Source organism: Carcharodon carcharias, chromosome 15, assembly GCF_017639515.1.
Source record: "Carcharodon carcharias isolate sCarCar2 chromosome 15, sCarCar2.pri, whole genome shotgun sequence".
In the NCBI taxonomy this organism is placed as follows: domain Eukaryota; kingdom Metazoa; phylum Chordata; class Chondrichthyes; order Lamniformes; family Lamnidae; genus Carcharodon; species Carcharodon carcharias.
In genome coordinates, this window is record NC_054481.1 from 105418297 (window position 1) to 105445982 (window position 27686).

The window sequence follows — 27686 nt, forward strand, 5'->3', positions numbered from 1 at the left end:
GCTTTCAGAGACATGCTTATCATGTGGTATCAAGTGACATATGATTGGCTTTGTAATCAAACACACATATTATGTTGGGTCCCTGTTTCTAATCCAAATTTCTGCCAGCTCTGAAAACTTAAAACATTAGTCATGGTGAGAAGTAGTTAAAATATATTTTGAGGAAGGTCTGTATCATCTGATATACTCAGACTGAATCTGAAGTTGTGCATAATGTCAGTCTTCTTGGGAAATGGGGATGTGAATTGCAAAGATTCATAAATTTGAATTAAAATGTTTTAACACCAAAAATCACAAAGTAAAAAAATTCATGTGGTTAGTTCTTAGAATTTGTAACCATATGCTTGTGTGGGACGGGTCATGGCAAAAGGAAACAGCTGAGATACAAAGACTGCTGAATGTATTTGCATTTAATAGAATACAACACAGCAGGCCATTCAACCCATCATACCTTGCCTACTCTTTGAAAGAGCTATCCAATTAGTTCCACACTTTTTTCCCAAAGCCCTGCAAATGGTTCTCCTTCAAGTATTTATCCAATTCCCTTTGAAAGTTATTGAATCTGCTCCACCAGCCTTTCAGGCTATGCACTCCCAATCATAATGACTCGCTGGGTATTTTTTTTCCCCTTGCCCCTTTGAGGTGAAAATGAATTAACTTGCCAGCAATAGCCATGCTTCCAAGGAGATGGGTAAGTATTAGTTTACAGCATGACTAGAATATGAATGAGTTGCAAGTCTACTTGTTGTAAAGGTGAAGTTCTACTTTTGATTCCACATTAATTTTCTTAATTCTTTAATAAAAAATACAGTATGTCTTTTGTAATTTGGTGTAAAGTTGAAGTGCTTCTTTAATAGCTTATTAATGTTGCTACTATTTAATGGAACAAAGGCTGGAAAGTATCTGGAAACAGTTCATTGTTTTAAAGTCTCCACATTATTCACAAGTGATAATCTCTGACCATGCCTGGAGAAAGGTAAGGAAGTAAATCACCCAGGCCTGGTTGCTCTTGATTACTATCCAATGACCTAACTGTGTGGGAAAGTGTGTGTCATGTGAGGATGGGATTAGATTTAGTTTTAATACTCCTCAAAGGTAGTTAGCTTGCCAGACTTGCTGCATAGGTTTCTGCATGATCAGTGACTTTAGGTGAGGTATTGGAGAGCTGTCAGCACCAATGGAACCATACCCAGGCCTAAATTAACACCCTCCGGATAGAAGGGAAGGGCAAACCGATCATCTGGTTTTATGCTCATGACTATATGGAATTTCATTTTGTTGATGTAATGTCGGAGTTGACCTTGTTAACGTGGTCTAAACTGCTTTCCATATTGTAACTGATGAGTTTCAGCACTCAGCAGTATTTATGCATCCTGTGTTCTCACTGAAAAAATGATAAAGAAGACCACATTCTTAATACCTTAATTTGAGTTTTCTTTTCGTAAATGCTTGCTTGAGTGGGCACCACTCCTATTGCTGTGATGTCTGAAAGTATAGGTTAATGTGTGTGTCTGTGTATTATGTGTATATCATATATGTACATTTTTTTAAAATCTAGAGACCCATTAGCCAAGAATCCAGATAGTTGTGGTTTGCTGTCATATGAATCCTTTACAGCCTTGTACCTTCCTTCCAAGTATGCAAGCTCAAGGTATTTGAAGTAAAAGTCAGTTAAAACGTCATATGTCTCTGTAACTATCTTTTGTAGTTTAGTTAGTTCAGACATTAAATCAGGTTGAGCTTCATTTTGGCAGTTTGACATTAGCACTCATTGATTAAATTACAGCTTTGAAGTCCTCTCCATTGATCTTTATTTGCCAAATACATTGATTTTGTACAGTTTTGGGTGCCTTACGTAAGGAAGAATATACTTGCTGTAGAGAGAGTGCGATGAAGGTTCACCAGACTGATTCCTGGGATGGCAATATTGTCCTATGAGGATAGATTGAGGAGACTGTACCTGTATTCTCTAGAGTTTAGAAGAATGAGAGGTGACCTCATTGAAGCATACAAGATTCATACAGGGCTCGACAGGGTAGATGCTGGAAGGATATTTTCCCTGGCTGGGAAGTGTATAACCAGTACCACAGGATCAGAATAAGAGGTAGGCCATTTGGGACAGAGATGGGGAGGAATTGCTTCACTCAGGGTGATGACTCTTTGGAATTCTCTGTCCCAGAGGGCTGTGGAAGTTCAGCCATTGAGTATGTTCAAGACAGATTGATAAATTTCTAGATATTAAAGACATCAAGGGATATGGGGATAATGCGGAAAATGGTGTAGAAGTAAATGATCAGCCATGATCTAGTTTAATGGTGGAGCAGGCTTGAGGGGCTGAATGGCCTACTGCTTCTATTTTCTATGTAGTATGTTTCTTTGGCCAATTACCTTAAATCTGTGTCCTTTGTTTACCAACCCTTCTACAACTGGGAATGGTGTTCCTACTGTATCAGTTCCCTTCGTGATTTTGGATACTGATTACATTTCCTCTTGCTTTCCTTCGAGCAATCCCAGTCTCTCTAGAACCTTTTTGTGCTTTGTGCCATTCCAGTAAATCTCCTCTGGACCTTGTATAAGGCCTTGACATCTTTCTAAAGTGTGGCGCCCGTAATTGGCCACAATACTCTAGTTGTAATCGGCCTCAATGCTGCTGCTAGTTGTTAAATCAGTAACTCCTGTGAACAATCAGATGAATGACCAGTTAATTTTTTGTTGTTTTAGGACAAGGGAGAAATGTTGCATTAATAGCCAAGTGGTTATGGTACTGGGTTTGTAACCCCAAGATCAAGAGTTCAAATCTCACAATGGCAAACTATGAAACAATGTAACTTCATCTGAAACAGATGGAAACAGGTTTACTCAAAAGAGTATCAAGAGTTCAAATCTCACAATGGCAAACTATGAAGCAATGTAACTTCATCTGAATAGGAATAGGTGGAAATGTGTTTGTACTCGAAAGAGTTACACAGACACTCTTAACAGCAGAGCAGTACAACACAGCAATGGGTGAAAGTTTATACAACATTTATGAGCTCTACAGCTGAGGAACTCACTGGCTAGCAGTGACTTTTAAACAGAAGTATAACTGGGAAGAAGGGACATTACACAGCTAAAGCAATACAGTTGAAGTACAAAAAGGTATAATTTTAAACCCCAACCTAGCTAGGGGGCAGTTAAAATTGGGCAGGAGGCTTTCCTGCCCTGATCTGGTTGACTGCAATGTTAAATTGCAGGTAGCAAGGGCACAACCACTTAAAGCCAAAAGATAAACTTGATTTTTATCATTCCTTGAGTATAGGTGATTGAGGGGTGACCTGACAAGGTGTTTACAATATTAAAATGATTTGATAGGATAGATACAAAAAAACTTTCTTTTGATGAGGAAATTAAGAACAATGAGACATGATCTTTATTTGAGCTTAGGCGTTCAGGAGCTAAATCGGGAGGCAGTTTTCCAAAATATTAGAAATCTAGAACTCTCCCTAAAAAGACTATGAATGCTGGGTCAATTAGAGTTTTTAATGGAGGTTTTTGTTACATAACTGGTTTATGGAGGTAAAGTGCAAATCAGCCATGAACTAATTGAATGACAGAACAGGCCTGAGAGGTGAATGGCCTAATCTTGACCTAATTTCATGGCGTCTACTTTAAAAGCGCAGATCAGACTCTGATGACATCCAGGATCAATTTGCTACAGGTATGTAATCCATAGCTGGAGCAAGGAGGCAGTAGTGGTTTCAGCACCAAGTCAAACCAGCAGATTCCAGGGGCAGTAAGTTGAATTTTTTTAAATTGTTCCCTTGTGGGCCATAAGAAGTAGAGTCCTCCAGGTCCCAGCTATATGGATATCTTTGGATTCCGCTGCACCCATTCCCAAAATTGCAGTTTGTCTCCCTGAAGACTTGTGTCAGGAACCGTTTCGTTCACATGCTCTGCTTAGTTTGTACATCACCCAAATGCTTTGGCTCCAATAGATACGTAGATCATTGCAATGTACACACTATGCTTCATGTTGCTGTTTCTTGAGTTCTCATTGTATAGCAGTTTGAATTTTTTTAATTAACAATTTCTAATTGAGTAGTGCGCAATCCCTTGTCTCACTTTTGGATACCACCAGTCAGTATATGATGTTTCCTTAATCCATCAGATTTTCTTTCTGATTTCTAAATTTCCATCACTTTTGTTGAAGTAACTTAGCAGAAGTGAATCTCAATGAAGGGACTATAGGCAGGCAGACAGTGGGAAGTTCATTAATAAAATGGCTGATAATTTGAGAGAGTGATGGGTAATGTCATGCCTAAAATAAATCTGCTCCATATAGCTGATATTATTGGCCACAACACTACTTGATTAGGGGGAATGTAAAATCCGCCAAGGTTTTGCTACCGATCACTATCAAGTGTCTGTTGGGCAATGCACGTAGTAGATGTTAGTTGAGGACAAAATCAGCCTTGGCTGTGGCACACTGCGTGGCTCAATGCAATGTCAACATTCATCACGTGGGCTGAGGGGCAAAAGTGTCTTCGTTATTTGGCATTGAACAGTGAAAAATTTTGAGCATTCATAAATCCCTTTGTAGTGTCAATGCTTCAAAATTAAAGACCATTGGAAACATTGTCCATAACTAAATACATTGCTTGGTTTCGTTGTAAGTGAGGCAGACTAGGAATGTTCTAGATTTGATTACATGTCTGAGAGTTAACAGAATTTGGTTATAGTGATAAAAGCAAAATACTGCAGATGCTGGAAATCTGAAACAAAAACAAAAATAGCTGGAAAAACTCAGCAGGTCTGACAGCATCTGTGGAGAGGAATACAGTTAACATTTCGAGTCCATATGACTCTTCAGAACTAAGGAAATAAAGAAATTAGGTGAAATATAAGCTGGTTGAGGGGGATGGGACAGGTAGAGCTGGATAGAGGGTCAGTGATAGGTGGAGGCAAAGAAGAGATTGCCAAAGATGTCATAGTCAAAAGGACAAAGGGGTGTTGACAGTGGTGGTATTAACTAAGGAATGTGCTCCATGGTGACATTAAGGGTAGGAAGCAGCACGAGCAAGTGACAAGATAGCCCTGGTGGGGTGGGGGGAAGGGATCGAAATAGGCTAAAAGGTAGAGATAAAACAATGGATGGAAATAAACTTAAAAATAATGGAAATAGGTGGGAAAAGAAAAATATTTTTTTAAATTATAAATTATTGGAAAAGGGGGATCGGAAAGGGGGTGGGGACGGAGGAGAGAGTTCATGATCTGAAGTTGTTGAACTCAATGTTAAGTTCGGAAGGCTATAAAGTGATGCTTGTGTCACAGCTTCGCTGAAATTCAAATGTTTATGGTGCACACCATTGATTCCCAGTTTTGACTAGGCCATGTTCTATTCTAAAAAAGTACTGAACAATTAAAAGGAAGAAATAACAGCTGGAAATTAAAACACTACATCAAAAGCGCCACATGCCAATGAAATAGATTGGAGATCATGACAAATAGGTAAAAATGAAAGTAAATAGATCATTGTTTTCTTTGTTTTTAACCAGAAACTTGGGTAAAATGTCTTTGCAAAGAAAACGTAAAAGCAAGCCTTGTAACCCTTGACTTTTTGGAAAAGAATAACAATGAGCGCTGCTATAATGGTTAAAATTTGTTAGGACCTATCTCAAACTTTAGAGGGACCGTTAAACCCTCAAAAAGATTCATGCTTCATTTTGAAGACCGGATAATGGTGCCATTTGAGAAGTCTGCAAATAATGGAGAAGGAATTGTGTTGAGTGTTGCATCACTGATTGTGCATATTCATCAGAAATATTACTGACATGAAAAACTTACTTTTGAAAATGGGGCTTTTGGTATCCAGTCTATCAGAAGTTTTCACATAACTAACCAGACAGATGTTAAAATAGTCTTGGTTTTCCTGAAGGTTGAAGTAGTCAGCCGTATGTTAAAGTAAGATTCTTAGTTTGTACAGCAGCAAACTCTAAAACATTTGTGACATGATCCCATAAAAGGAAATAGCATTTTTTTAAGTAACTGGAATAGAGCAGCATTGGCAATGGTAATAAAGATTGAAGCTTATTAGAATCATTAGATCAGTCCATAGATGCTTCTATTATTACCATTTGGGAGTAGAGAGTGGGCTAACCTGTTCATCCAGATTTGTATTTGTAATATGTAGGCAGTAAACCAATTGTATTGTGCTTGTCTCTTCCATTTCACTGCATGCATAGACAGCAATTGTATTTTTGTTAACACACAACCATGGAATACTGTTAGGACAGCATAATGTTGCAACGTAAAGAATGTCATTATATGTGTGATGGCATTACCACAACCTTACTGAGGAGCACATTTAACTGATGCCAAGACGACCCACTAAACTAGTTTTCTTGGCTGCTGCTCTTTCTTCCAAGGTGACCACTGACTCCACAAAACCGATATCATGAAACCCAATACCAAAGCGACATTTAAAGCGCTTTAAATAGATCATCCTTTGCAATAGAGCAAGGTGAGGTGATGTCATAGAAATAATGAACCACAGTCTGGTCTACCACAGATTCTCTTGTTTCTCTTGCTATGGAAGAATTTTATTTTTTTAAAGGAATTTTAGAACAGACATTTTTCCAATAAAAGAATGAAGATAACAGCTGTAGAAGGAGCATAATAGACACTAGGCTTTATTCTGAATTGAGTCCTTTTGCTAGTGGTATTTTGGCAGTTAACTTATTAAGAACACTTCACATGTTGCTGTGATACAGTCGCACAGGCACCAGTTCCATTCAATACCTTGCCAAGTGACCACTCTTCATATATAAGACAAGGCGGTGAGTAGAAGTAAGCTAGTCGATGCAGGACATTGCAACCAGATCCACTAATGGTCTCAGCTGGTGTCAAAGTATGTGCACTTCCAGTAGAAATCACGAAGTAAAGTTCAGGAGTGGAAACACTGGTTAATTTTAATATTTTCCTTAGTGTAGGGGCACTGAGCACAATTATACAGGCCATACTGGTGATTCAGATGAGATCATTGTTTAGTAGGAATCAAACCTGTAACCTTCAGGTTTGTATAGGACAAGCTTCTACAATACACTGTAACCTTGTGAAGAATAATCCAGGGGTTGGATGTAGTCCATTGGAAATGGTAATAAATTTGTGACAATATTGAGAAATTACACAGCAATTCACAAACTGAAATAATTTCAGCTCTGCTCAGATCTAGAATCTTCAGGTAGTGGAGCTGATACTCAGCATATGGCAAGTCTTGCAAAGGATGTGCTTGTTCAGGGGGAAGCACCCTTCCTCGGTTGGGTCAGGAGATAAAAGAATTCCACATTTCTGTAACACAAGACCATATGAAACACTTAATACAGAGGATGAGTATACAAGACTTGGTCATAATATGCCAACCTCAGCAAACCAGCCTTGTAACCCCATCCCAACACTAGTGATTGTAAAAAAAAACACTTGTTCTATGAGGAGAATTAGATAGATAAGGCATTGGCCTTTTGATTCCTGGGACCTGGGTTTGTGTCCAAGCCCAGACTACTGTGATGAAAGTCTGATTTTGGCTGTAAAGGCCCTGCGTGAAACAAGCTTGGGTAATCTCATCCTATTGGGCATTGGCTACAGTGCAAAACAGTCCCTAATTCAACATTAATTGGCTATATCAATCATAGTTGGGGCAGACTAGAAGGAGCCTTACTCTGTATGCTATGATATACCTGATCTGGGAATGCTTAATGCTAGCATTAGATGCCTGAAAAGGAAACAATTTTATTTCTCAGAACTAACATCCCTCACTTGGGTGAGTGCAAAAAAAAAGTGTGGATAATACCACTTTGAAACATACCCTCTAATACTGCCCCTTCTTAAACACTTCAATCTATTCCTTCAATAAAACATTTCCATATTATGATAGTATTGTGCATCACCTTGCTGTGCAGCTTGATGCTAATGTTAGGACATTAATTAATTTCACAATGACAAGATAAATCACTTATCGTGGAATAGTTCACACTCAAAATAGTGCAGACAACACTCCATTACAGCTTGTGCACACTTCACACCTTACATCCTCCAGATAGCAGTTTACTGTCAGTCGTGCAGTATCCAGATTTCTTCTCCATCTGTTATTATAATAGTATTACATTTGGAATAATGGATTTAAATGTGCTGGCATTGCTTCTATGCATGAGTGGCAAAGCCGAGCATGAATAAGAAGCAGTGTGCATCCAATTCTTCTGTTATTTTGTAAGGTGTGCAATCATAGTAACCTGTCCAGGAAGCAAGCAGCAAAGAACCTGTAATTTACCAAAGCCACTTGCATGAGAACCTGCATTAAGCAATTGGTGATGCCTGATATGCATCATAGCACTTTATCAACAACAAAGTGATTAACATATCTGAAATTATCCTGCATAGATCTTTCTCCTTTCTTAAGGTAGATGTCCATCGTAGCTGAGGAGGAAGCAATGTGGCTGAGATGGCAGATTCTAGTATTTAGGAGGTTAGATTTACAAGCATGTGCACGCAAATCAAAGATTTAGTGTCTAATATTATGATTGGATTTCAGAGAAGGAAGCAGTTTCTGCTGCTGTTCTACACTTCCAAACCATCTTTTGGTGGGTATGTGTGTATCCTTACTACTGTCGGAAGAATGGCGGCTCTGCAATTATTTTTTTATGCTGCTCAGAAGGAATTCTTAGTGCTTGTTGCCTGTCAAGCAAGGGCTCAAGTTTGTCAGCTGTCTGGTGAGCAACTAATGACTATTCTTTGAGGCAAAGGTACAAGTGTGTTTTGAGGTCAAAGTAATACACCTGGCAGATCTGTAGACATTTACAGCTTAGATGCCATTCACCCCAGTGTGTTTCTGCTAGTTCTTTGCTTGAGCTAAAACTAACCTCACTCTTTCCCAAAGGTCTGCATATTCATTTGCTTCAGATATTTATCTAATTTTTATTTTCGAGCTGGAATAGTCTCTACCTTAACTATTTCTTGACCTCTGTCCTCACTCCCTTAGTGACAGTTTTAAATTGATGACCCCCTTGACACAGACTCCTCAACCAGCAAGATGGTTTTTTGCTGCTCTCTATTTCAAAGCCCTTCATCATTTTTTTAAAAAGATGTTAACTCTCCTCTTTGCCTTCTCTACTCCAGTGTAAGTAACCCCAATATCTTGAGTAACTCCTCATAACTGTGGTTTCCTAACCATGGCATCATCCTGTTGAATCTAAACTGTACAATCACTATGGCTTTAATGTTCTTTATATAATAGGGCAGCTGAAACTGCACAAAGCTTCTAACAAGCCTAACCAGTATTTCATACAAATTTATCATTAGTTCTTCGCTCTTGAACCCTGTTCCTATTTATAAAACCCAAATGCTGTTTCTAGTTGCATTCGTACTTTCAGGGAATTATGTATTTGAACTGGTCAGTGCCTCTGTTCATCTACATATCAGTATTTTTCTATTGAGTGTACAATCCTATTCCTTGTTTTCCATTCCAAAATTTATTACCTCACATTTAACCACATTAAATTATATCTTCCACCAAAGCTCAATTATCTAACCTGCCAATATCCTCCTCACCATCTCCCAATCCACCTTGTATTATAAATAAATTGAGATTATATTTCCAATGCCCAAGTCCAAATCTATTTATATATCTATAATCAAAAATAAGTGAATATAAAAAATCTATACATCAAAAACAAAATGAGACCCATCATTGGCCTTGGGCTCTGCTACTTCCAATCAACGTCATTTACCCTAGCTTTACTTTATCTCCCAACCAATATTTCTATCCATCCTGCTACAATTCCCTTTGTACCATAGGCTTGATATTTTTCTAGCTAGCCTTCAGGTGACATCTTAGCAAACATCCTCTAAAAATGTATGCCACTATATCTACTGCTCTCCCTTGATCCCGTCACCTAATCAAAAAATACTTTTGCATTTGAAAAAAACAACTTCTACTGGAAGACTTGAACCAAGGCATTTGTCTGGTAGCTTCAGAAAGTAACTGTCTGAGCCAGACGGATATGCAATATCCTAGATACTGATTATGATTGAACAACCAGCCTTGCCTAGCCTGACTCATTTTTGGAACATGGAACGGCATGGTGGGGCTGGTATTCCTGCCACTCAAATCTAAATAATCCTGTAAAAGAATGGCTTAAGGGGTAGGATGGTTCCAGCAAGATGAGTAATATGTTGTTAGAGTGCCTGGCAGCTGCTTAAACTCCAACAGTATACCTTCACACACTTGGAGATTCCTAAGCGTTGATTTTTAACAGCTTGCATTTAGGTTTCATGGGCTAAGACGTAGCTGGTGTTTCTCCACACGAAGAGTGTGTGTATTCAACATGTAAAAGAAACTATGTATAGATTTCTCAGTAGTTGGTTTGAAGGCTCTCAAGCATAGCGATGGTTGAGAGATAAAAAAACACGAGACCGGGACAGGCACAAGGTATCAGACACTGGAATTGATCATTACTGAAATAGGGCAATGATGTAGGAATAAAGTTAAGAATATCCGTCAAAATAAAAAGCTAGTATTGGCAATGGTGACTGGATTGTTGTAGAAACCTATCTGGTTCACTAACCTCCTTTAGAGAAGGAAATCTGCTCTTGTTATCTGATCTGGCCTTTGTGGCTAAATACTTAGGGCAACATGCTTGACTCTTAACTGCCCTCTGAAATGGCCTAACAAGCCATTCAGTTGTACCAAACTGCTACACCTTATCAAGGGCAGTGAGGGATAGGCAATAAATGCCAGCCTTGCCAACAACTACATTCCTTGAGCGATTTTTTTTTAAAAAACGGAGGTTGACAGCACGCTATTGTTTATGCAGAAATGGTACAGCAACTTCAGACGAAAAGCAGATACTCTGTTGCAGTGCTGTGCTGCTCTGCCATTAGCTTTGCGAAACAGCATTTCGTCTCACCAATTAGCTTTATTGAATGTCATGAAATTGCACAATTGCTGTATTTGCACGGTCGATGCAAAGTTGTCTTATCATAAGCATATGTACCTTAACAACAAGCTCATGGTTAATTACTGCCAATCAACATCTGGCATTGAAAATTAATTAAATGCGGCGTCTCATTCCTTCAGATATTAATGGTTGAACGTTCACACATTTTTAAAAATGTTCACACTTTATCTCTCTCCCTCTCGCTAATATTTTCTCCTCTATTTTTCTGTACAAGGTTTGACATTGAATTCACCCATTTTAACCTATACTTTCTTTGCCCTGCCTCTGTTTATTTTTTAGTCCTTCAATCTGGTTTAGAAGATACACAGTTTGCTGTTTCCCTTGCTGTGCTGTTGGCTTGCACTTTCAACCACTCACGATACAAAAAACTTAAATGTGCATAAACAAGCCTGACAGTGGACAACTTTTAGATGTACAGCAAAATCTGAGCTGATAGGTGAATAGGGAATGGTCAAGTGGAACTTGCTCTGACATCAGGGGAAATTGATGAGCAGAACCACAATGTCATACGCGTGCTTTTACAGCAACCGAGCAAGTATTGGTTATTCTGGTTTTGCTACGGCCCAGCATATCGGTAAAAATTAGAGTAAAGGAACAGAATCCAATTAAGCAATTCTGTTATATGAATGTAATGAGATGCGTTTGGCCATTTGTGTTTCCCTTGTAAGAAATGCCTTCTTGCTTTAACTTGAAACACTAGTTCTTGAACAATGGATGATTCATCAGCAGTCATCCAAAAAAAGTATACAGTGCTAGAACTATCTAAATTTTACCGTCAACTGTGACAAGGGTGTAGTAACTCTTGTTGTTTTCTAATACTTACAGACAGAATTTAAACAGATTGTTTGTAATTGTTAGGATTTAAAGGCTTTATTTTCTTACAGAAATTGTCAACATGTTGATAACAGGGTAAAACCTGGCAGCAGGGTCAGACAGTCCAATGAATGGGCTGATCTCCGTCTGAATGCACATAGAAAAGCCTGCTTAGGTGAACATCAGTTAAATAAACTGACTTTTAGAATTCCAATCCTTTTGCAATTAGCTCAATTTTAAATATGACTTAATTTAAAAAGTGTGCATCTAATCACTGTATATAGGAGATTATTAGAAGAACAGTAGATTCCAAAGAGGAGTTTGGCATTAATCTATAAGCACATTCTGCAGAAAGAAAGACAGACTTGCATTTCTATAGTGTCTTTCATTATAGATGACCCAAAGGGTTTTAAAGAAGCATGGGTACTGTTGTGATGTAGGAAAGGCAGCAACTAATTTGTATACTGCAAGCTCCCACAAATAACAATGCGACAACAACCAGATAGTCTGTTTCCGTGATTTTAGTGAGGGAGAAATATTGGTTAGGGCATTGGGGAGAACTCCTCTGCTCTTCTTCAAAATAGTGCTATGAAACATAAAGAACATGGACAGAAGTAGGATATTTAGCCCCTTGAGGTTTGTTCCATCATTCAGTGAGATCGTGGCTGATCTGTAACCTAATTCCATATAGATGCCTTTGCCTCATATCCCTTAATACCTTTGATAGATTCATGATAACCTATTTCAGATTTAAAATGAGCAATTTACCTAGTATCAATTGTTGTTTGCAGAAGAGTTCTAAATATCCACCGCCCTTTGCATGTATGTGTTTTCCTGAAAGACCTCGCTCTAATTTTTAGGCTCTGTCCCTTAGTCCTAGTGTCCCCAACCATGGGATCTTTCCATCCACCCGAGAGGGCAGACTTAGTTTAATGCCACATGTGAAATCCAGCACCTCTGACAGCACCTCCTGCAGTAAAATTGCAACCCAGACTTTGTGCACATTTCTCTGGAATGGGACTTGAACACAACTTTCTGCCTCAAGGGAGAAAGTTAAAACCAACTAGGCCAAGACTGATATCCTAGGCTGAAATGTGGTATTACAGTGGATATTACATCTATTTCCAAACAGCTAAGCCTGATCCTGCCTTCAGCTGACATCTATATTACAACAGGATTGGGAGCAGAAACTTGGGGGTTTTTTCCCTGAATACTGAGGCCTAATGTAGAGCCCCAATAGCACATGAGCCAACTCTGCAGATTGGTGATGGAATCTGGGACTTTCCTGGTCTGTATGTCTCATTACCATGTGTGCTGTGTTTACTCACTGAGCTCTTGCAATTTTTGCACTTTGATCCTTAGATGTTTAGCTGATACTGCACCTCTTCATGTGACATTGACTTCAGTCTAAGGGTCGCTCTGCACTCATTTGAATTGATTAATCAGTGCAGACTGAGCAAAGACTACTAATGCATAACAAATTACACAAGCAAAGTTTTTAGCAAGTGCATAAATGCTGTAAGTGAGTTGGCAACCACCACAGTTTCAAAAAATCCCGTACTTGTGTAGAACTTTCTCACATTTAATTGTGAAAAATTGAGATATTTCAATAATTTGAAGTGTGATAACCATTGCTTTAGAGGCAAATGTAACAGCGAAGTTCCTGAAATATGAACAGAAGTTAATTTGTTTTTGATGGTGTTGTTGAGGGATGAAGTTTAGCCATGGCATCAAAGGAACTCTGTGTCCCTCTTCAAATAGTATAATTGATAAACTGCCAGTTCAGATGGACGTTAATGGTTCATCTGAAGGATACCACTTCCAACAATGCAGCAACATCCACATAGATGTCAGCCTGGATTACAGAGATGAATTTTCTACAAGGGTTCTCCAGATTGCTGTAATTTTGACAGGAGGGCTTTGGAAACCCTTAAAAAGACATAAATACAGTTTGCATTATTTTTGCAGGGTTTCTGTAGCTCCCCCATCAAAGTGACAATGAAAGAGCAGGAGAATCCCTATGAAAATTAACCCTCTATTTGCCTAAGCTCCAATATGGCTCAAACTCACAACTTCTTAATTTGGAGGCGAGAGCCAAGCTAACATCTGTTCGGCCTACCTATTTGACATACCCCTCTCCTGTAGATAGATCAATATGTGAACCCTTTCCCAAACCACTATTAATGCTGCTTTGTTCATGGGAGCAAAGGACAAAGAAATATGTACTTAGATATTCCTTCCCCCATGAAGAAACTCCTGGACTACTCAATGCCATCTCATAGCACAACTGTGATTGGAAACTGCATGGGAACCACCAGGTAAAAGCTTCTGTCTCCACATGTTATGAGACAGAAGGGAGTAGAATATTGATGTCTGTCATTTCCTGTATTATTTCCAGAATTCAACAGCTGACAATTTTGGCATGCAGCTTTTCCTCATTCAATAGTGAATCTGATGCTATCCAGGGATTTCACACGGGCCAGTTCACTTCTTCCTGAGCAAGGTGTTGCTTGACTTAAGGTGATTGGTAAAAGGATTAGATGGGATTTTAGGGGAAACTCTTTCACCCAGAGGGAGGTGGCTGAGGCAAAAACCCTCAACTCATTTAAAAGGTACCTGGATCTGCACCTGAAGTGCTGTAATCTGCAAGGTTATGGACTGGGTGCTGGAAGGTGGGATTAGATGGGTGGCAAGTTTATTTAGCCAGTGCAGTCACAATGGACTGAATAGCCTCTTTCTGTGCTGTAACTTTTCTTTGGTTCTATGATAGGAGCCACTTCCTCTGCAGTGATGGTCCTTTTAAAAAAGAGGTGTCACTCTCTGAAAGATACTTCAGGTTGCTTTGGAAACCAAAACTTACTTAAGATTGGGATATAAATGCATGGACTGCCAGACCAGCTTTCATTTTTATGCCCTGTCTTCTAATAGCAAGTCTTTATTGAGCCCTTCCTGTTTGTTAGACTCTGCACATTTATTTTGATACTGCAGTTGAGGCAGTTTTACTCTGTGATGTTAACACTAAGATTGCACAACTTCGTCATGGGGGAGATTAAATTGTACTGAAACCACCTCTTTAATAGCACAGACAAATATAATGGACCAGAACTACATGGACAAAAATAAAACACCCAGTATGTCTCTCAATACAGGCAACCAGAGAATTTGACCGAGTCAGAACTAAGCCTGGCCTTAGCTAGTAAATTTGAAGAGACAGAAGGCAGTATTGCAAGGATCATTTTGTCCAGGGTTGCACCACTGAGTGTGAATCTATAGTGTTGTAGGCTATTCAACTTTCTGGGGCGATCACAGTTTAGCCTGGAATGTCTTCATCTTATTCCCATACATGCGCTTTGAAGCAAGCGTCATCAGAGAGTGATCAGAATAGGAACTGAAACTAGTTTTCCTTCCTAACTCAATTGTCCTGAGGCCAATTATATTGCCCCAGTCACAGCTTCAGCTGAGAGTAACTAACAACACAGAGGAAATCAAAGCTGGCACTTTCATAGTCTGTCCAGCTCAGTTACTTATTGACTTATCTGACATAACCAGTTCTTGAAATGCAGTGAAGTAATGGCAATAAGCATTCAGACCCAGAATCTTTTTGTCTGTATACAGGATCTCACCTCACATCTGTAGCAGTTGACATGAAAGTGGAGCCCGAACAGTTCAATGTTGAAGCACTCCTCCTTTGCAGTTTCTGATATAATTGGCATTTTACAGACACAACATTGTGGGGCATATTGCCTGTGGATACAAGAAACAAACATCAGAAACTGCACAGGCATTAATAAAAATCATTGTTTCTGGAAAAAAGTAGCAATCTTTAAAGAAGTCAATTTATTTCACCCCACTAATTTTCTCCTAACCTCGCTCGAAAGTGCTGACTTGGGAAACATTTCCACATGCACTGGCAGTCCTCTGAGATCTTGGCACAAATATCTATTCTTCAGACCCGGATAGTGTGCATCAGCAGATTCTTTTACTCTTGAGAGCCAAACCTGATGCTGCCTTCACTCAACATCTACAAATACAAGCTTTCCATCTGATCAGGAACTATTGACATTATTTTTTCCCTTCCTAGCTAGAAGTCCGAGTCCATTGTAGTACCTCACTTCCACCCCGAGACATTGTAGTCTGCATGGCTCTGTTAATTAAATTAATGGAAGTTGAGAAAATGAAATACACTATGCAGCATTTAAACTAGTGCCAAGAAGCTGGTGAAAAACACTACATAGAAGTGCAAGAATTCATAGGAGCGTTGAATGCCTTACTGTTGGATAACAGCCAAACACCTGTGACAAAGTTTAGATGGTAAAAAAAAGATCCTCAAAAATTCATGTAAAGGTAGATTTTAAAAAAGATATTTATAAGACTTATTTAAAAATTGTTTTTGTGGTAAACAATGTCTTTGTGGCTCATTGAAACAGGCTGGCATTGTCCAAAGTCCAGGTCCTAAAAAATCCAACACACGGATAAACAAAAACAGAGACGTAGGTCAACCATCTTTAGGACACATAGGGTCGAGTTTACCACCAACTCCCCATAACAATTGAGACAAAAGACACTCAGAAGAAATTATATTACTTTGTGAGTATAATCATCTTAAAGTCAATATTTGAATATCTCATTATTAAGGTGGTAAATTTAAAGTATAGTGGTCATGTTATAATCATTTTTGACTATAGCTAACACTCATTAAGAGAATACAGTATTGAATAGTTACTTCTCTTAGAATAATCACTATCTGTATAAGAAGTGATTGTCTTTTAGTGCTATATATTCTATGATATAGTATTCATTACTGTAACATAATCTATAATTGATTCTTATAATAGATACTCATAAGCAAATATAAAAGAGTTGTAGTCTCATACTTATATCCTCACAAGCCCACATATAGAAAATAGAATCCTAGAATTGTTTCTAAGTACTGAGATAAAAACAAAAAACTGTGGATGCTGGAAATCCAAAACAAAAACAGAATTATGTGGAAAAACTCAGCAGGTCTGGTAGCATCGGCGGAGAAGAAAAGAGTTGACGTTTCGAGTCCTCATGACCCTTCAACAGAACTAGGTGAATCCAAGGAGAGGGGTGTACTGATATTGGTAAACTTAAAAGAGTTGTTTCTGCTATGATATACCTGTAGATATATTCTACCCTGAGATAATTTTGCGACTTTAAAAACTCATCAGAGGAAGGACATTCCATTACAGGACCCAGTCTATAGCTGGTAAAGCTAACTAAGTTCCTTCAATGATCTGAAATTTCTCTTAGCTGAGGTTTTAAGCTAACAATAGGTTTGACTGGGTAGGTTTACTTAATGGTTCTACTACCTTTACCCCTGGCAACAGCTCAGCTCCACATATGATAGTTGATTTATCAAGTGAGCCATCAGTAAGAGAAATCACTTTGAATAACTTTTCTATTTTAGTTCTGGACATGAAGGACTGAAGGAAAATTGAATTATCCACATATGAGAACTGGGTTCAACATGAACATGGAAATTCGACAAGTTGCTGCAGTCCTCTGGCCAAACGTATGATAGTCTCCAATATACTAAGTGACCCCTGGTGGAAATCTCTTTACAGCGCCATCTGTTTACTTTAGAACATTATCTGGATTTTGAAAAGCACCTTAACCACTTCGTGCTTATGTGTTCGAGTAATTTCTGAGGATTCTAGACAAATTATTGAATGACATGCATTAAGAGTCATTCAATAATTGGGTAAGTTTTGGTCATAAAATTCTATTACAGCAATCTACAGCCAGTAAACATGACAAAACTTTGGGGAACCCAATTTGTGATTGGTCTGCAAAGCAGCTCCAAAATACAACAGTGCCACATGCTGATGGAAAATGGTGTTGCAGTCTTGTATAAAGTTCCAGATGAAAGCAGGCAATGTTTTGAGTCAAAAACAGAAAATGCTGGAAAAACTCAACAGGTCTAGCTCTGTTTTTCTCTCCATAGTTGCTGTTAGACCTGCTGAGTTTTTCCAGCATTTTCTGTTTTTGTTTCAGATTTCCAACATTCACACTACTTCGCTTTTATCTCAATGTTTTGAGTCATCTTAAATAGCAAAGGCAACACTACAATTATTTAAAACTATGACCTTTCCTGAATGCCTTCAATAAGACTGTATGTCAAAAATGGCAAGTACAGAAGAGATTTCTTCTCAACCCCTTTGATTGTGAGACTGGTATTAGTAAGTTCTTCACACAGATAACACCTGGAATGGACTTCTGGGCAGGGTGGAGGCAGAAACCCTGGATGCCGTGTTGAAACATAATCATTTCAGCACTGTACAGGAATGCTGAAACCATACCTCTGGAAGTCTTCAAAACAGTGAACCTCATTGTCCTGGTTCACTCCAAAACGCTCACTTCCAATGAACCGGTTACAGACAACACATGTGAAACACTCAGGATGGAAAGCTTTGTCTATGGCTCTTATAATCTGATCCGTTATTAGTTTTCTGCACTTCCCGCATCTCTCCAGGGTGTCCTGCAATTTAAACAGGCACAAAAGACATAGTAAGCACTCTCACAGCGGCTGACACACTACGAGGTAGAAGAAGAATATTGATGCACATTGTAACAGATTAGGCAACTTTGGTGATTTTTTTTATTTGAACAATTTCTTTCCCTTTTGAGAAGGATGACACTTGAAGAGATTGTGTAGAAGGAAAGACCTTATTATGGGAAGGACACTCACCATATCTGAATAATTCATATCCCAGTTTGACCTCTTCATGTTCACACTGCAACTAACCTGAGACTTCACCTTGCTGAGGCTATTGAACAAAGAGAATTTTGAGAAAAAGATAAAAATTTCTGTTTGCCACAGTTATGAGGAAGGAAAGATTTGATTGCTTCTGGGGAACCAGGGGTTGATGATGAGGATAAAATGAAATAAAAGCAAAGAACTGCGGATGCTGGAAATCCAAAACAAAACCAAAAATACCTGGAGAAACTCAGCAGGTCCGGCAGCATCGGCGGAGAGGAACACAGCCGACGTTTCGAGTTCGCATAACTCATGCGGACTGGAAACGTCGGCTGTGCTCCTCTCCGCCGATGCTGCCGGACCTGCTGAGTTTTTCCAGGGTAAAATGAAAATCTGGGATATGCCACCTTAAAGAGGATATCTAGTATGGAAGAATGGCATAGACAATTAGTGTTGCACTGAGACTGGCAACCCTTCTTGTAGGTCACAATCATTTCTCTTATTCACATCCTAGTGTGAGCTAGAGTGTCCCTTGAGTAAGGACAGGATCGGGCTCAATGGTATTATCACTGGATAATGATCCAGAGACCCAGGGTAATTCTCTGGGGACCTGGGTTTGAATCCCACCAGGGCAGACGGTGAAATTTGAATTCAATAAAAATCTGGAAAAAGAAGTCTGATGATGACCATGAAGCCATTGCCAATTGTTGTAAAGTCCTACCTGGTTCACTAATGTCCTTTAGGGAAGGAAATCTGCTGTCCTTACCTGGTCTGGCATTCTTGTGACTCCAGACGCACAGCAATGTGGTTGACTCTCAAATGCCCTCTGAACAAGGGCAGTTAGGGAAGGGCAATAAATGCTGGCATAGCCCATCCCTAATTCCATCTCATGAACAAATATTTTTAAAAATCAGTCTCGAAGGGAGGTGGTGGCATAGTGGTATTAACACTGGACAAGGTCAAATAACATTCCAACACTGTCTTAAACTAGATAATCTGTGCTGTACTAGTCTGTGATTCTGTGAACTGTATAACAATGAGAATCAGTGCCTTCCAGAAAGAAAGGGAGAAAAGCAGAAACTTTATACAAAGAAAATAAGCTATTTCATGTAACAGAAACAGCTGCTATACCTGGTAACAAGAGTCACAGTGAGGGTTGTCATCTAGATTGTAATAAGTTTTTCCCACCAGTCTGCAATGACATTTTCTACACTTCAAGCAATCCTCGTGGAATATTTTCTTCATGGCTACAACAGCAGGTATAGTTGGAGGAACCAGCTGGTTGCAAAATGCACAGATATCTAAGAGAGGAAAGAAACCATTAACTTAACTCACAGAGACCAGCACTTCCCAGCAAGACCAGGATTCAGAAAATTGGTGCATCCCAGCCTGACCAGGACTCAGGGACTAGCATATCAGAGCCAGGCCAGGACTCCCATAGACCTACAGATCCCAATCAGACCAAAACTCTGAGTATCACATTCCAGATAGGCCAGGATTCATAGGAACTTACAGGCCCCAATCTGGCCAGGACACCCAGAAACCAGCAGACTCCAGCCTCATCAGGACTTACACAGCTCAGTAGGACACCCCCTAAGAAGCCACTTGAAATAAGGTACTCAGTGTTTGAGAAAACACCGCTGAAAAATCCCAAGTTGCATACATACTGTGGTTTTACTTTTTCCTTCAGTTATCCAGTTCCCATGCTCTGGCATTTCTCCCTCTACCTTTCCACTTCTTGCTACTTTTTTAAAGCTCTCATAGCATTTATTGCTTTGACCAAGCTTCTGGTTATCCTACCTAATATCTTGGCTTGACATCCATTTTTTCCCTTACACCTCTATGAAGACCTCTAACATATTTTTCAGTAACTTAAGGTGGCATATTAATGCTAGTTATTATTGTATTTGCTCACAACACAATGTGCCACCAACCAAAGATGTGATTTTCCACCACCCTTGTGGACACCCTTTTGAAGCCAGCAATTTAAAATTAAGTTTATTTACTGTCGGTTGCTTTTAGTGGACAATTCAAAAATATATGTGCAATGCTGTTGTATTGTTCTGTACTAGTTTTAATTAATCAACCAATAAGTGCAAACATCAATGGTATTCTCCTCAGAATCAAAACCCTCTATTGCAGGGCACATGTTTTAGTGGATTTCCTTTGTGATCATGAAGGAATGACATTTGTGTTGAGGATATGAAATACATGCCATTTCAGGCACCCAAAGACCATGTCAAGCAAGCCCAGATTGGTAAGACATGAGTTAAATAGAACAGTTTCCTCTGCAATGCTCCAACAAAATGTGCCTCTCTTGTTGCCCCAGAGTAGCAATTCTTCATTGTATAACTGTGGCATTCTTCCCTTTACCACCAAATGAGTACTGCACCATGGGCAGTATAATGTTATGGGTGTAAATCCTCTAGAACTTAGATCAAGATTGCTCCAGCAAATTTCATGTAATGTCCTTAAAAACATGTTAAAGACTTTCATCCTCAATCTCAGGTGGACTTAAAGACCAACATTTAATCCAACCTTGTCCAATAGAAATTATACAATCACCACATGTATTGCAACAGGGCCACCCCATTTTAGCCACATGCACTAATTATGCACTCACACTCTGGTTATTTATTTTACAAACACCTACCTCTATTCAGTAACCAAGGAAGCAAAACAGTTATAGCAAACATAAAACATTGCTTTTTATCTTATCATTTAACCAACAAATGCATAAAAAGATTAAAGTTCTCATGCAGACACCCCATGAATAGAAGTATTGAGATCATACACCCAATGACCGTGTCTATTACTCGTTTTATTTACTAATCAGTAATGCAATTAGCCACTTTCCAAGTCTCAGTTAGCCACATTTGGCCAGTAGCTTAATGTATTGGTCATATATGTCTAACCCACTGCATCTTCCAGTACCCCCATTCACAGTATAGCTTACAAATTGACTGCAGCAGTGTTTTGAGACTCCTTTAGTACAAGTTTTACCCAGTCTAGCCACAAAATTAGTAATTGATTTTGAGGTGTTGGCTGAAAACCTTTCTAATTATTCAAAGAAAATGCGTGACACTAGGTGGTAAATAACATAACAGAGGTAAGATGTAAATTGGTGGGCTGACCCAGTGATACCTTAGAACCAAAGAGTGGGTGAATGAATGAATTACTCTTATGTCAGGTAGGCCACTTACCTGGCCCCAAATTTGGTAATCCATTCAGCTTGTCATTCGCCTTTTGAGTCATGGAATCTTCCTGTTTGAATCCCACAGATGGATGTCTGTCAGATTCAGAGAATGCAGAGAATTCCTGGTACAAAGAAGGAATGCATCAAAAATAGCATAAGTCAAATAACTTATTTGAATCTGTTTTCTTTCAAGTTTTTCTCTCATCTCCTGAAGATTCAAAATCAAGATTGTGCATGGCTGTGATGCCCCTACAGAGCATTCTGTGCTCACTGAGCTCACACATCAAAGGCTTGAAGACCTCCAAGGATCTATGTCCTATTGAAACTCAATAATTTCAAGACAGGAGGATGAAGAGGAATAATGAAGCCTGTTGGCATCGCCTACCTGCTGTTTTGGACCTGCTCCAACATTTGATTTTTGTGGCCTACTTTGGTTGGAATCAATTAAGGATGGGACTGGTCCCTCACGGGTTTGCAGAGGTGGAGGCGGAGGAAGTGGTATCTCATTGGAGTAAAAAACATCTCTTGTGTTCTCTGCTGCAGGTGGAGGTGGTGGGGGAAAATCTGAAAAAATAAAAGCACATAATATGGGCTGTGAAGGGCAAAGTTTACAGTCCCAGGACACACCCATGCCAAGCCGTAGAGACACACTGACACTTCTCTCCCTCTCTTGCCTTAAAGGTAGGGCTTCCATACAGGGCCAGGTGATAAAATATTTCACAATAGTGGCCTGATTGGACAGAGAACTGTCTTTGTGAGATTGGCTAATTCAACATTGCTAAGGAATTGAACTGGGGCTTTCCTTTTCTGTATGGTTCAATAACACAAACTCTGTATTTGTTTGTGAAAAATGAAAGAAATTTAAAAAGTCAAAAATTTCTATTAGGTAATTTCCAAGATTTCAAGTTTGATATTTGACCTCACTCAACGAACACAATTTTGAACTGTTTGGAAAAACTGGATCAGTTCTTTGTCAATTTTCTCCCCTCCTTTTTGGAGGCTTGTTAGGCTACTCATATGGATGCTGGCTTATCTTCTGATTTTTTACCAAAGCACTCAATAAACAGACAGTGAACATTGACAGGATTAATGACCATGAAACTATCCTAGACGAGCCACTCCTGTATTCACCTAATGTCTCATATAAATGCATTTTACAGCAGGAATCGCTGGATAATGATCAAGGAGCGTAATTCCTTTGGTTAAATTTTCCTTTGCTGAGTGTAGGGGTGCTGAGGGTGATGTAGCAACCTCTCCAGCACTGCTTTGTGAGATTGGCTAATTCAACATTGCTAAGGAATTGAACTGGGGATATCCTTTTCTGTATGGTTCAATAACACAAGTAATGCATTTCTCCTCTATGTTATTGGGCAGCCTTACAATCAAAACTCTGTAGTATACTGCCCTTTCTTTGCTTATTTCTCCTGCATCTCTACCATAGTGCATCTCAAACAATAGCAACATAAACAGTTGTTATGGCATCATTACTTTTAACTTTGTGTCCAAAGAGCCACATTAATTTACAGCATTTGAGTATGTCACTGTTAAGAAGCTAATAACTGAACAGCCAAAGTGCCCTTCTTACCTCCATCAACAGAACTAAAGACTGATGGAGTAGTCCGTACCATTCCTTTCACCCCCTTGTTTCCATATCGGTTTGGATAGCTTGCAGAATTGAGTGCTGGTTTTTGATGTACACGATTGTCTGCTCTTGATGCTTCAACAGAGTTGTATGTCTTTGGAGCAGTGACCCTTCCAGGAGTAGCAAGTTGAATGTAAACTGAAGAGATCTTTTTTACCTGAGACATCCTTTGTGTATAATATCTGAAAGCACAAACAACAGTGTGATACTACATTATTAGCAGTTTGACCCAGGATGCATTCACCTGTCTGCAGTACCCAAGGTATTGTAGAAATGTTAAAATAAATGGTGTCAGCTGTAACTGGGTGAGGATGGCTGGTGCAAATGGAACGTAGGAGTCAAGCGAGGAACTCAGGAAAATGGGTTTCTTTTAAGAATTCTTTCAGAACAAACTCGTGATGGTGCATGGTGCAGCGAATGATCACTAGTACCATGCCCCAGAATAAAGGAATGCAGGACCGTTTCCCCAGTTTATCAAATTTCCAATTTCAGCCAGAAAGCTGTCAGGAGGCCTTGAGAGAAGCTAGACCCTGCTCTGCTCTTCTCAGGTCACACCTTACACCATCTGGCGGTTAATTTCAGAGTGATGTCAGTAGAACCCAGGGAGTGAGTTACCAAAATTTGATATTTGATAAGCTGTACTGCTGTCACAAGTGATAACTTGTTTCCTTGACAACTGCAGTAAGAGAAAGAATGACATATCTTGAAATGAATTGCAAACAATAATTCCACTTAGGAGTTCAAAGAGGGGACCTCTATACTCAGTGACTGCCTGTAATTGTTATAGAGTCATAGAGGTCTACAGCACAGAAAAATGCCCTTCGGCCCATTGAGTCTGTGCAGGTCAAACAAATACCTAACTATTCTAATCCCATTCTCCAGCAATAGGCCCATAGCCTTCTATGCCATGGCATTGCATGTGTACATCCAAATACTTGTTAAAGGTTTCTGCCTCTAGCATTCTTTCAGACAGTGAGTTTCAGATTCCCGCCACTCTCTGGGTGAAAAAATTCTTCCTTACATCCCCTCTAAACCTCCTGCCCCGTACCTTAAATCTATGCCCCCTGGTTATTGATCTCTCCACCAAGGGGAAAAGTTCCTTCCTGTCTACCCTATCTATGCCCCTCATAATTTTATACACCTCAATCATGAACCCCCTCAATCTCCTCTGCTCCGGGAAAATAACCCCAGTCTATCCAATCTCTCCTCACAACTATAACTCTCCAGCCCAAGTAACATCCTGATAAATCTCCTCTGCACTCTCTCTAGTGGAATTGCATCTTTCCTATAATGCGGATTCCAGAACGGCACACAATACTCTAGCTGTGGCCTAACCAGCGTTTTATACAGTTCCAGCATATCCTCCCTGCTCTTATATTCTATGCCTTGGCTAATAAAGGCACGTGCCCCATATGCCACCTTAACCACCTTATCTACCTGTCCCACTACCTTAAGGGATCGGTGGACATGCACACCAAGGTCCCTCTGATCCTTGGTGTTTCCCAGGGTCCTACCATTCCCATCGTGTATTCTCGTGCCTTGTTTATCCTGCCTAAGTGCATCACCTCACACTTATCCAGATTAAATTCCATTTGCCATTGATCAGCCCATCTGACCACCCCGTCTATATCCTCCTGTAATCTAAGGCTATCCTCCTCACCATTTACCACCCCGCCAATTTTCGTGTCATCCACGAACTTACTGATCAACCCTCCTACATTCAAGTCTAAATCGTTTATATATACCACAAACAGCAAGGGGCCCAACACCGATCCCTGTGGAACCCCACTGGACACAGGCATCCAGTCACAAAAACACCCCTTGAACATCACTCTCTGGTTCCTGCCACTCAGCCAATTCTGGATCCAATTTGCCAAATTGCCTTGGATCCCAGGGGCTCATACCTTCGTTATCAGTCTCCCATGCGTCTTTAATTATTTATACTCTCAACTTATATTTTTAGTTATTATCACCTTTTAAAGGTCTTTCTAAATTCTATGTCATTCCCAGAATAAGAGAGCCCAGGTCTGTGAGCACACTGTCTACCTGTTTTATTCCTGATAGGGAGTCAGTGAAGGAAGGATCCATTGACCTCATTGTGTTGAATTTGGATTCACAATTTTGCTGCAAATACCAGAAAAATTCCTTGTGAATTACTATGCCTGTACATGTAATGTCTAGCCTCCCACGCGCCCCCCTCCACCAATGTGATATTTATGTTTTTACAGAATTATAAACCCAAATTAGTAGAAGTCTTTTAGTGGAAGTTGCTTAATGCATGAGCTGAAGTCAAGGTTTGCTGGGGTAGGGTGTGTCCTTTCATATTAGTCTCAACTGTTACTTGGGAACGAACTGTATTAAGGAAACTTTCACTTCCAGCAAGACTCAACTAGCAAATTTAAAATAAATGAGATTGTACACCGGATTCTTGTGTCGCCATAAACTGCGCCAGACCTTTGTGGCACCAGTTCAGATATATTTTGCTTTAAAGTATCACATGGCAGGTACTGTAATTAAACACCATACTTGTGACAGTGAGAAAACAAAAACAGCAATACCTGGAAAAACTCAGCAGGTCTGGCAGCATCGGCGGAGAAGAACAAAGTTGACGTTTCGAGTCCTCATGACCCTTCAACAGAACTAAGTAAAAATAGGAGAGGGGTGAAATATAAGCTGGTTTAAGTTGGGGGGGGTGGGGGGAGAGAAGAGACAGTGAGAACATGAACTGTCCTGTTCTCTCCACAAGATCTGATCAATATGAAGATCATAGTGGTAAATGCAGCCCTTGATTCAGAATACAGACCCATAAACATAAATGTAACATGGTCCTTATTTCTTGCCAACAAATGGGATTCAGGGTCAGTAGAAATGGACCAAGGGGATATTGTGAATATGTGAGCTATTTGGACCTACCTGAAAGTATTACAGTGTATTTACCAAAAATGTCAAATATTTGCTGAATCTTTCAGTACAATGCCCCACCCAGTATCGTACATACAGATCAGTTACATCCCAGGCCCAAATCTGGGTATGCGCCGTGTTAGCTGATCTCAGCCGGCATGGTAGTGCTAGGTATGGGAAATAAGTCAGCTAGGATTCCCGCTCTTGATCAAAGTCTAGTGACTTCTGCTACAAGATGCATGTGTGTGGAGATCAGCTGAGGAGAAGGCTCTAGCGACACTCACTATTTGGTTTCACGCATGAAGAATAATGATAAGGCCGCAACCAGAAGGTGGCTGCGGCCTATGAAGCTGTACCCCAGCAAATGCCAGAACATTTAGCAAAGGAAGGTAGAACATTGCAAGAATAAAAGTAAAACATACACATTTGTATAAAGCTGCCTACACCCATATAATAAATGCCCAAGTCTGCCTGAAATTACCCCAGTATATAAATTCTTATACGACTACCCTACTGACTAAAGGTTGACACTTAGATCCCATTCCATTCACAGTTCACTGGAGCACTTACCCAAGGAGGAGTTTTGCTGTCTGAGGGTACAGCCTTGCAAGTCTTGTTCCACTAGCACACCTCCTTCAGAGCCTGGAGATTAAACTGCAGTGAGCCTGTATGCTTCTGATCATCTCACTCCCTTACTCAGGGAAGTCTGACCGCCTACCTCTGCTTCACTTTACCATAAAAGGAAAATAAATTCCTGGGGCATTAGTACAGCAAACAGGAAGTTGTTCCCTAATCTTCCCACTCCACACAGACTCATTTCCATGCAGTCACACACTGCCGTCATAAATACGTTATATACTGATCCTAAGATAAGATTAATTTATTTGGAAGCTGGTTGGCAGATGACATGTATCTGACAAGAAATAGCCTGTTCTGCTGTTGGTTTTGCAAACTGCTCCAATTGAAGCATTTATTTGGTAATCAGCTGAAAATTACCCCTATGTCAATTTAAACCTATATAGTTAATTTTATTTTAAGGGGATGAAAAATCTGAGATGAACAATTTGCAAGAAAATGAACCTTTCATCCTCCTTAGAGCTCCCTTTTCTTTAAATTGACTACCAGCTGGGCATGAGAAGCAGTAATTCAGTTAACCATTTGAGTGCTGGAAGCCCTTGTCAGCTTTTTGTTTTAAGAGACATTCTATTGAAGACATATCTTCGATGAGCTTCTTCAGAGGGACATAGGAAATAGGAACAGGAATAGGCTACTTGGCCACTCAAGCTTGCTCCGCCATTCAATTAGGTCATGGCTGATCTTTTCAATGCCATTTTCCTGCACTATCCCCATATCCCTTGATGTCTTTACTATCTAGAGATCCATCAATCTCAGTTTTGAACCCTCAGCCCTCTGGGGTAGAGAATT

At 39.7% G+C, this 27686-nt stretch overlaps 2 protein-coding genes across 7 annotated transcripts in view; one reads left to right on the forward strand and one right to left on the reverse strand.

The window, feature by feature from the left end:
- Positions 1 to 27686, forward strand: part of bcl2l16 (BCL2 like 16) — a 51984-nt gene that overhangs the window by 8501 nt on the left and 15797 nt on the right. For 2 of the 6 annotated variants that reach the window (XR_005945390.1, XR_005945387.1), the window contains exons 2-4: positions 16229 to 16388; positions 17233 to 17526; positions 21912 to 22002. The exons of 1 other annotated variant lie outside the window; for it this stretch is intronic. The gene's annotated coding sequence lies outside the window, so the exon portion shown is untranslated. Of the gene's footprint in view, positions 1 to 15422; positions 16113 to 16228; positions 16389 to 17232; positions 17527 to 21911; positions 22003 to 27686 lie in introns of those variants that run through there. 3 more of the 6 variants (XR_005945388.1, XR_005945391.1, XR_005945389.1) reach the window with 3 other exon arrangements.
- Positions 6549 to 26990, reverse strand: fblim1 (filamin binding LIM protein 1). The gene is made up of 9 exons (XM_041207246.1): positions 26832 to 26990; positions 25919 to 26000; positions 23304 to 23542; positions 22104 to 22282; positions 21726 to 21840; positions 19654 to 19823; positions 18125 to 18303; positions 15425 to 15545; positions 6549 to 7326 (listed from the first exon to the last, which is right to left on the reverse strand). The coding sequence occupies exons 2-9, from the start codon at positions 25945 to 25947 to the stop codon at positions 7216 to 7218; spliced, it is 1143 nt and encodes a 380-aa protein (XP_041063180.1). The 5' UTR covers positions 25948 to 26000; positions 26832 to 26990; the 3' UTR covers positions 6549 to 7215.

Excerpts from the sequence above, each read along its gene's own strand:
- fblim1 (XM_041207246.1), bottom strand. The coding sequence starts at position 25,947 with ATGCTGCCAGACCTGCTGAGTTTTTCCAG. Across the intron at positions 22,283-23,303 it reads CTTTAGTTCTGTTGATGGAG|ATTTTCCCCCACCACCTCCA; the intron begins GTAAGAAGGGCA and ends TTATTTTTTCAG. Across the intron at positions 7,327-15,424 it reads TCAACTGCTACAGATGTGAG|AAATGTGGAATTCTTTTATC; the intron begins GTGAGATCCTGT and ends CTTGTGTTACAG.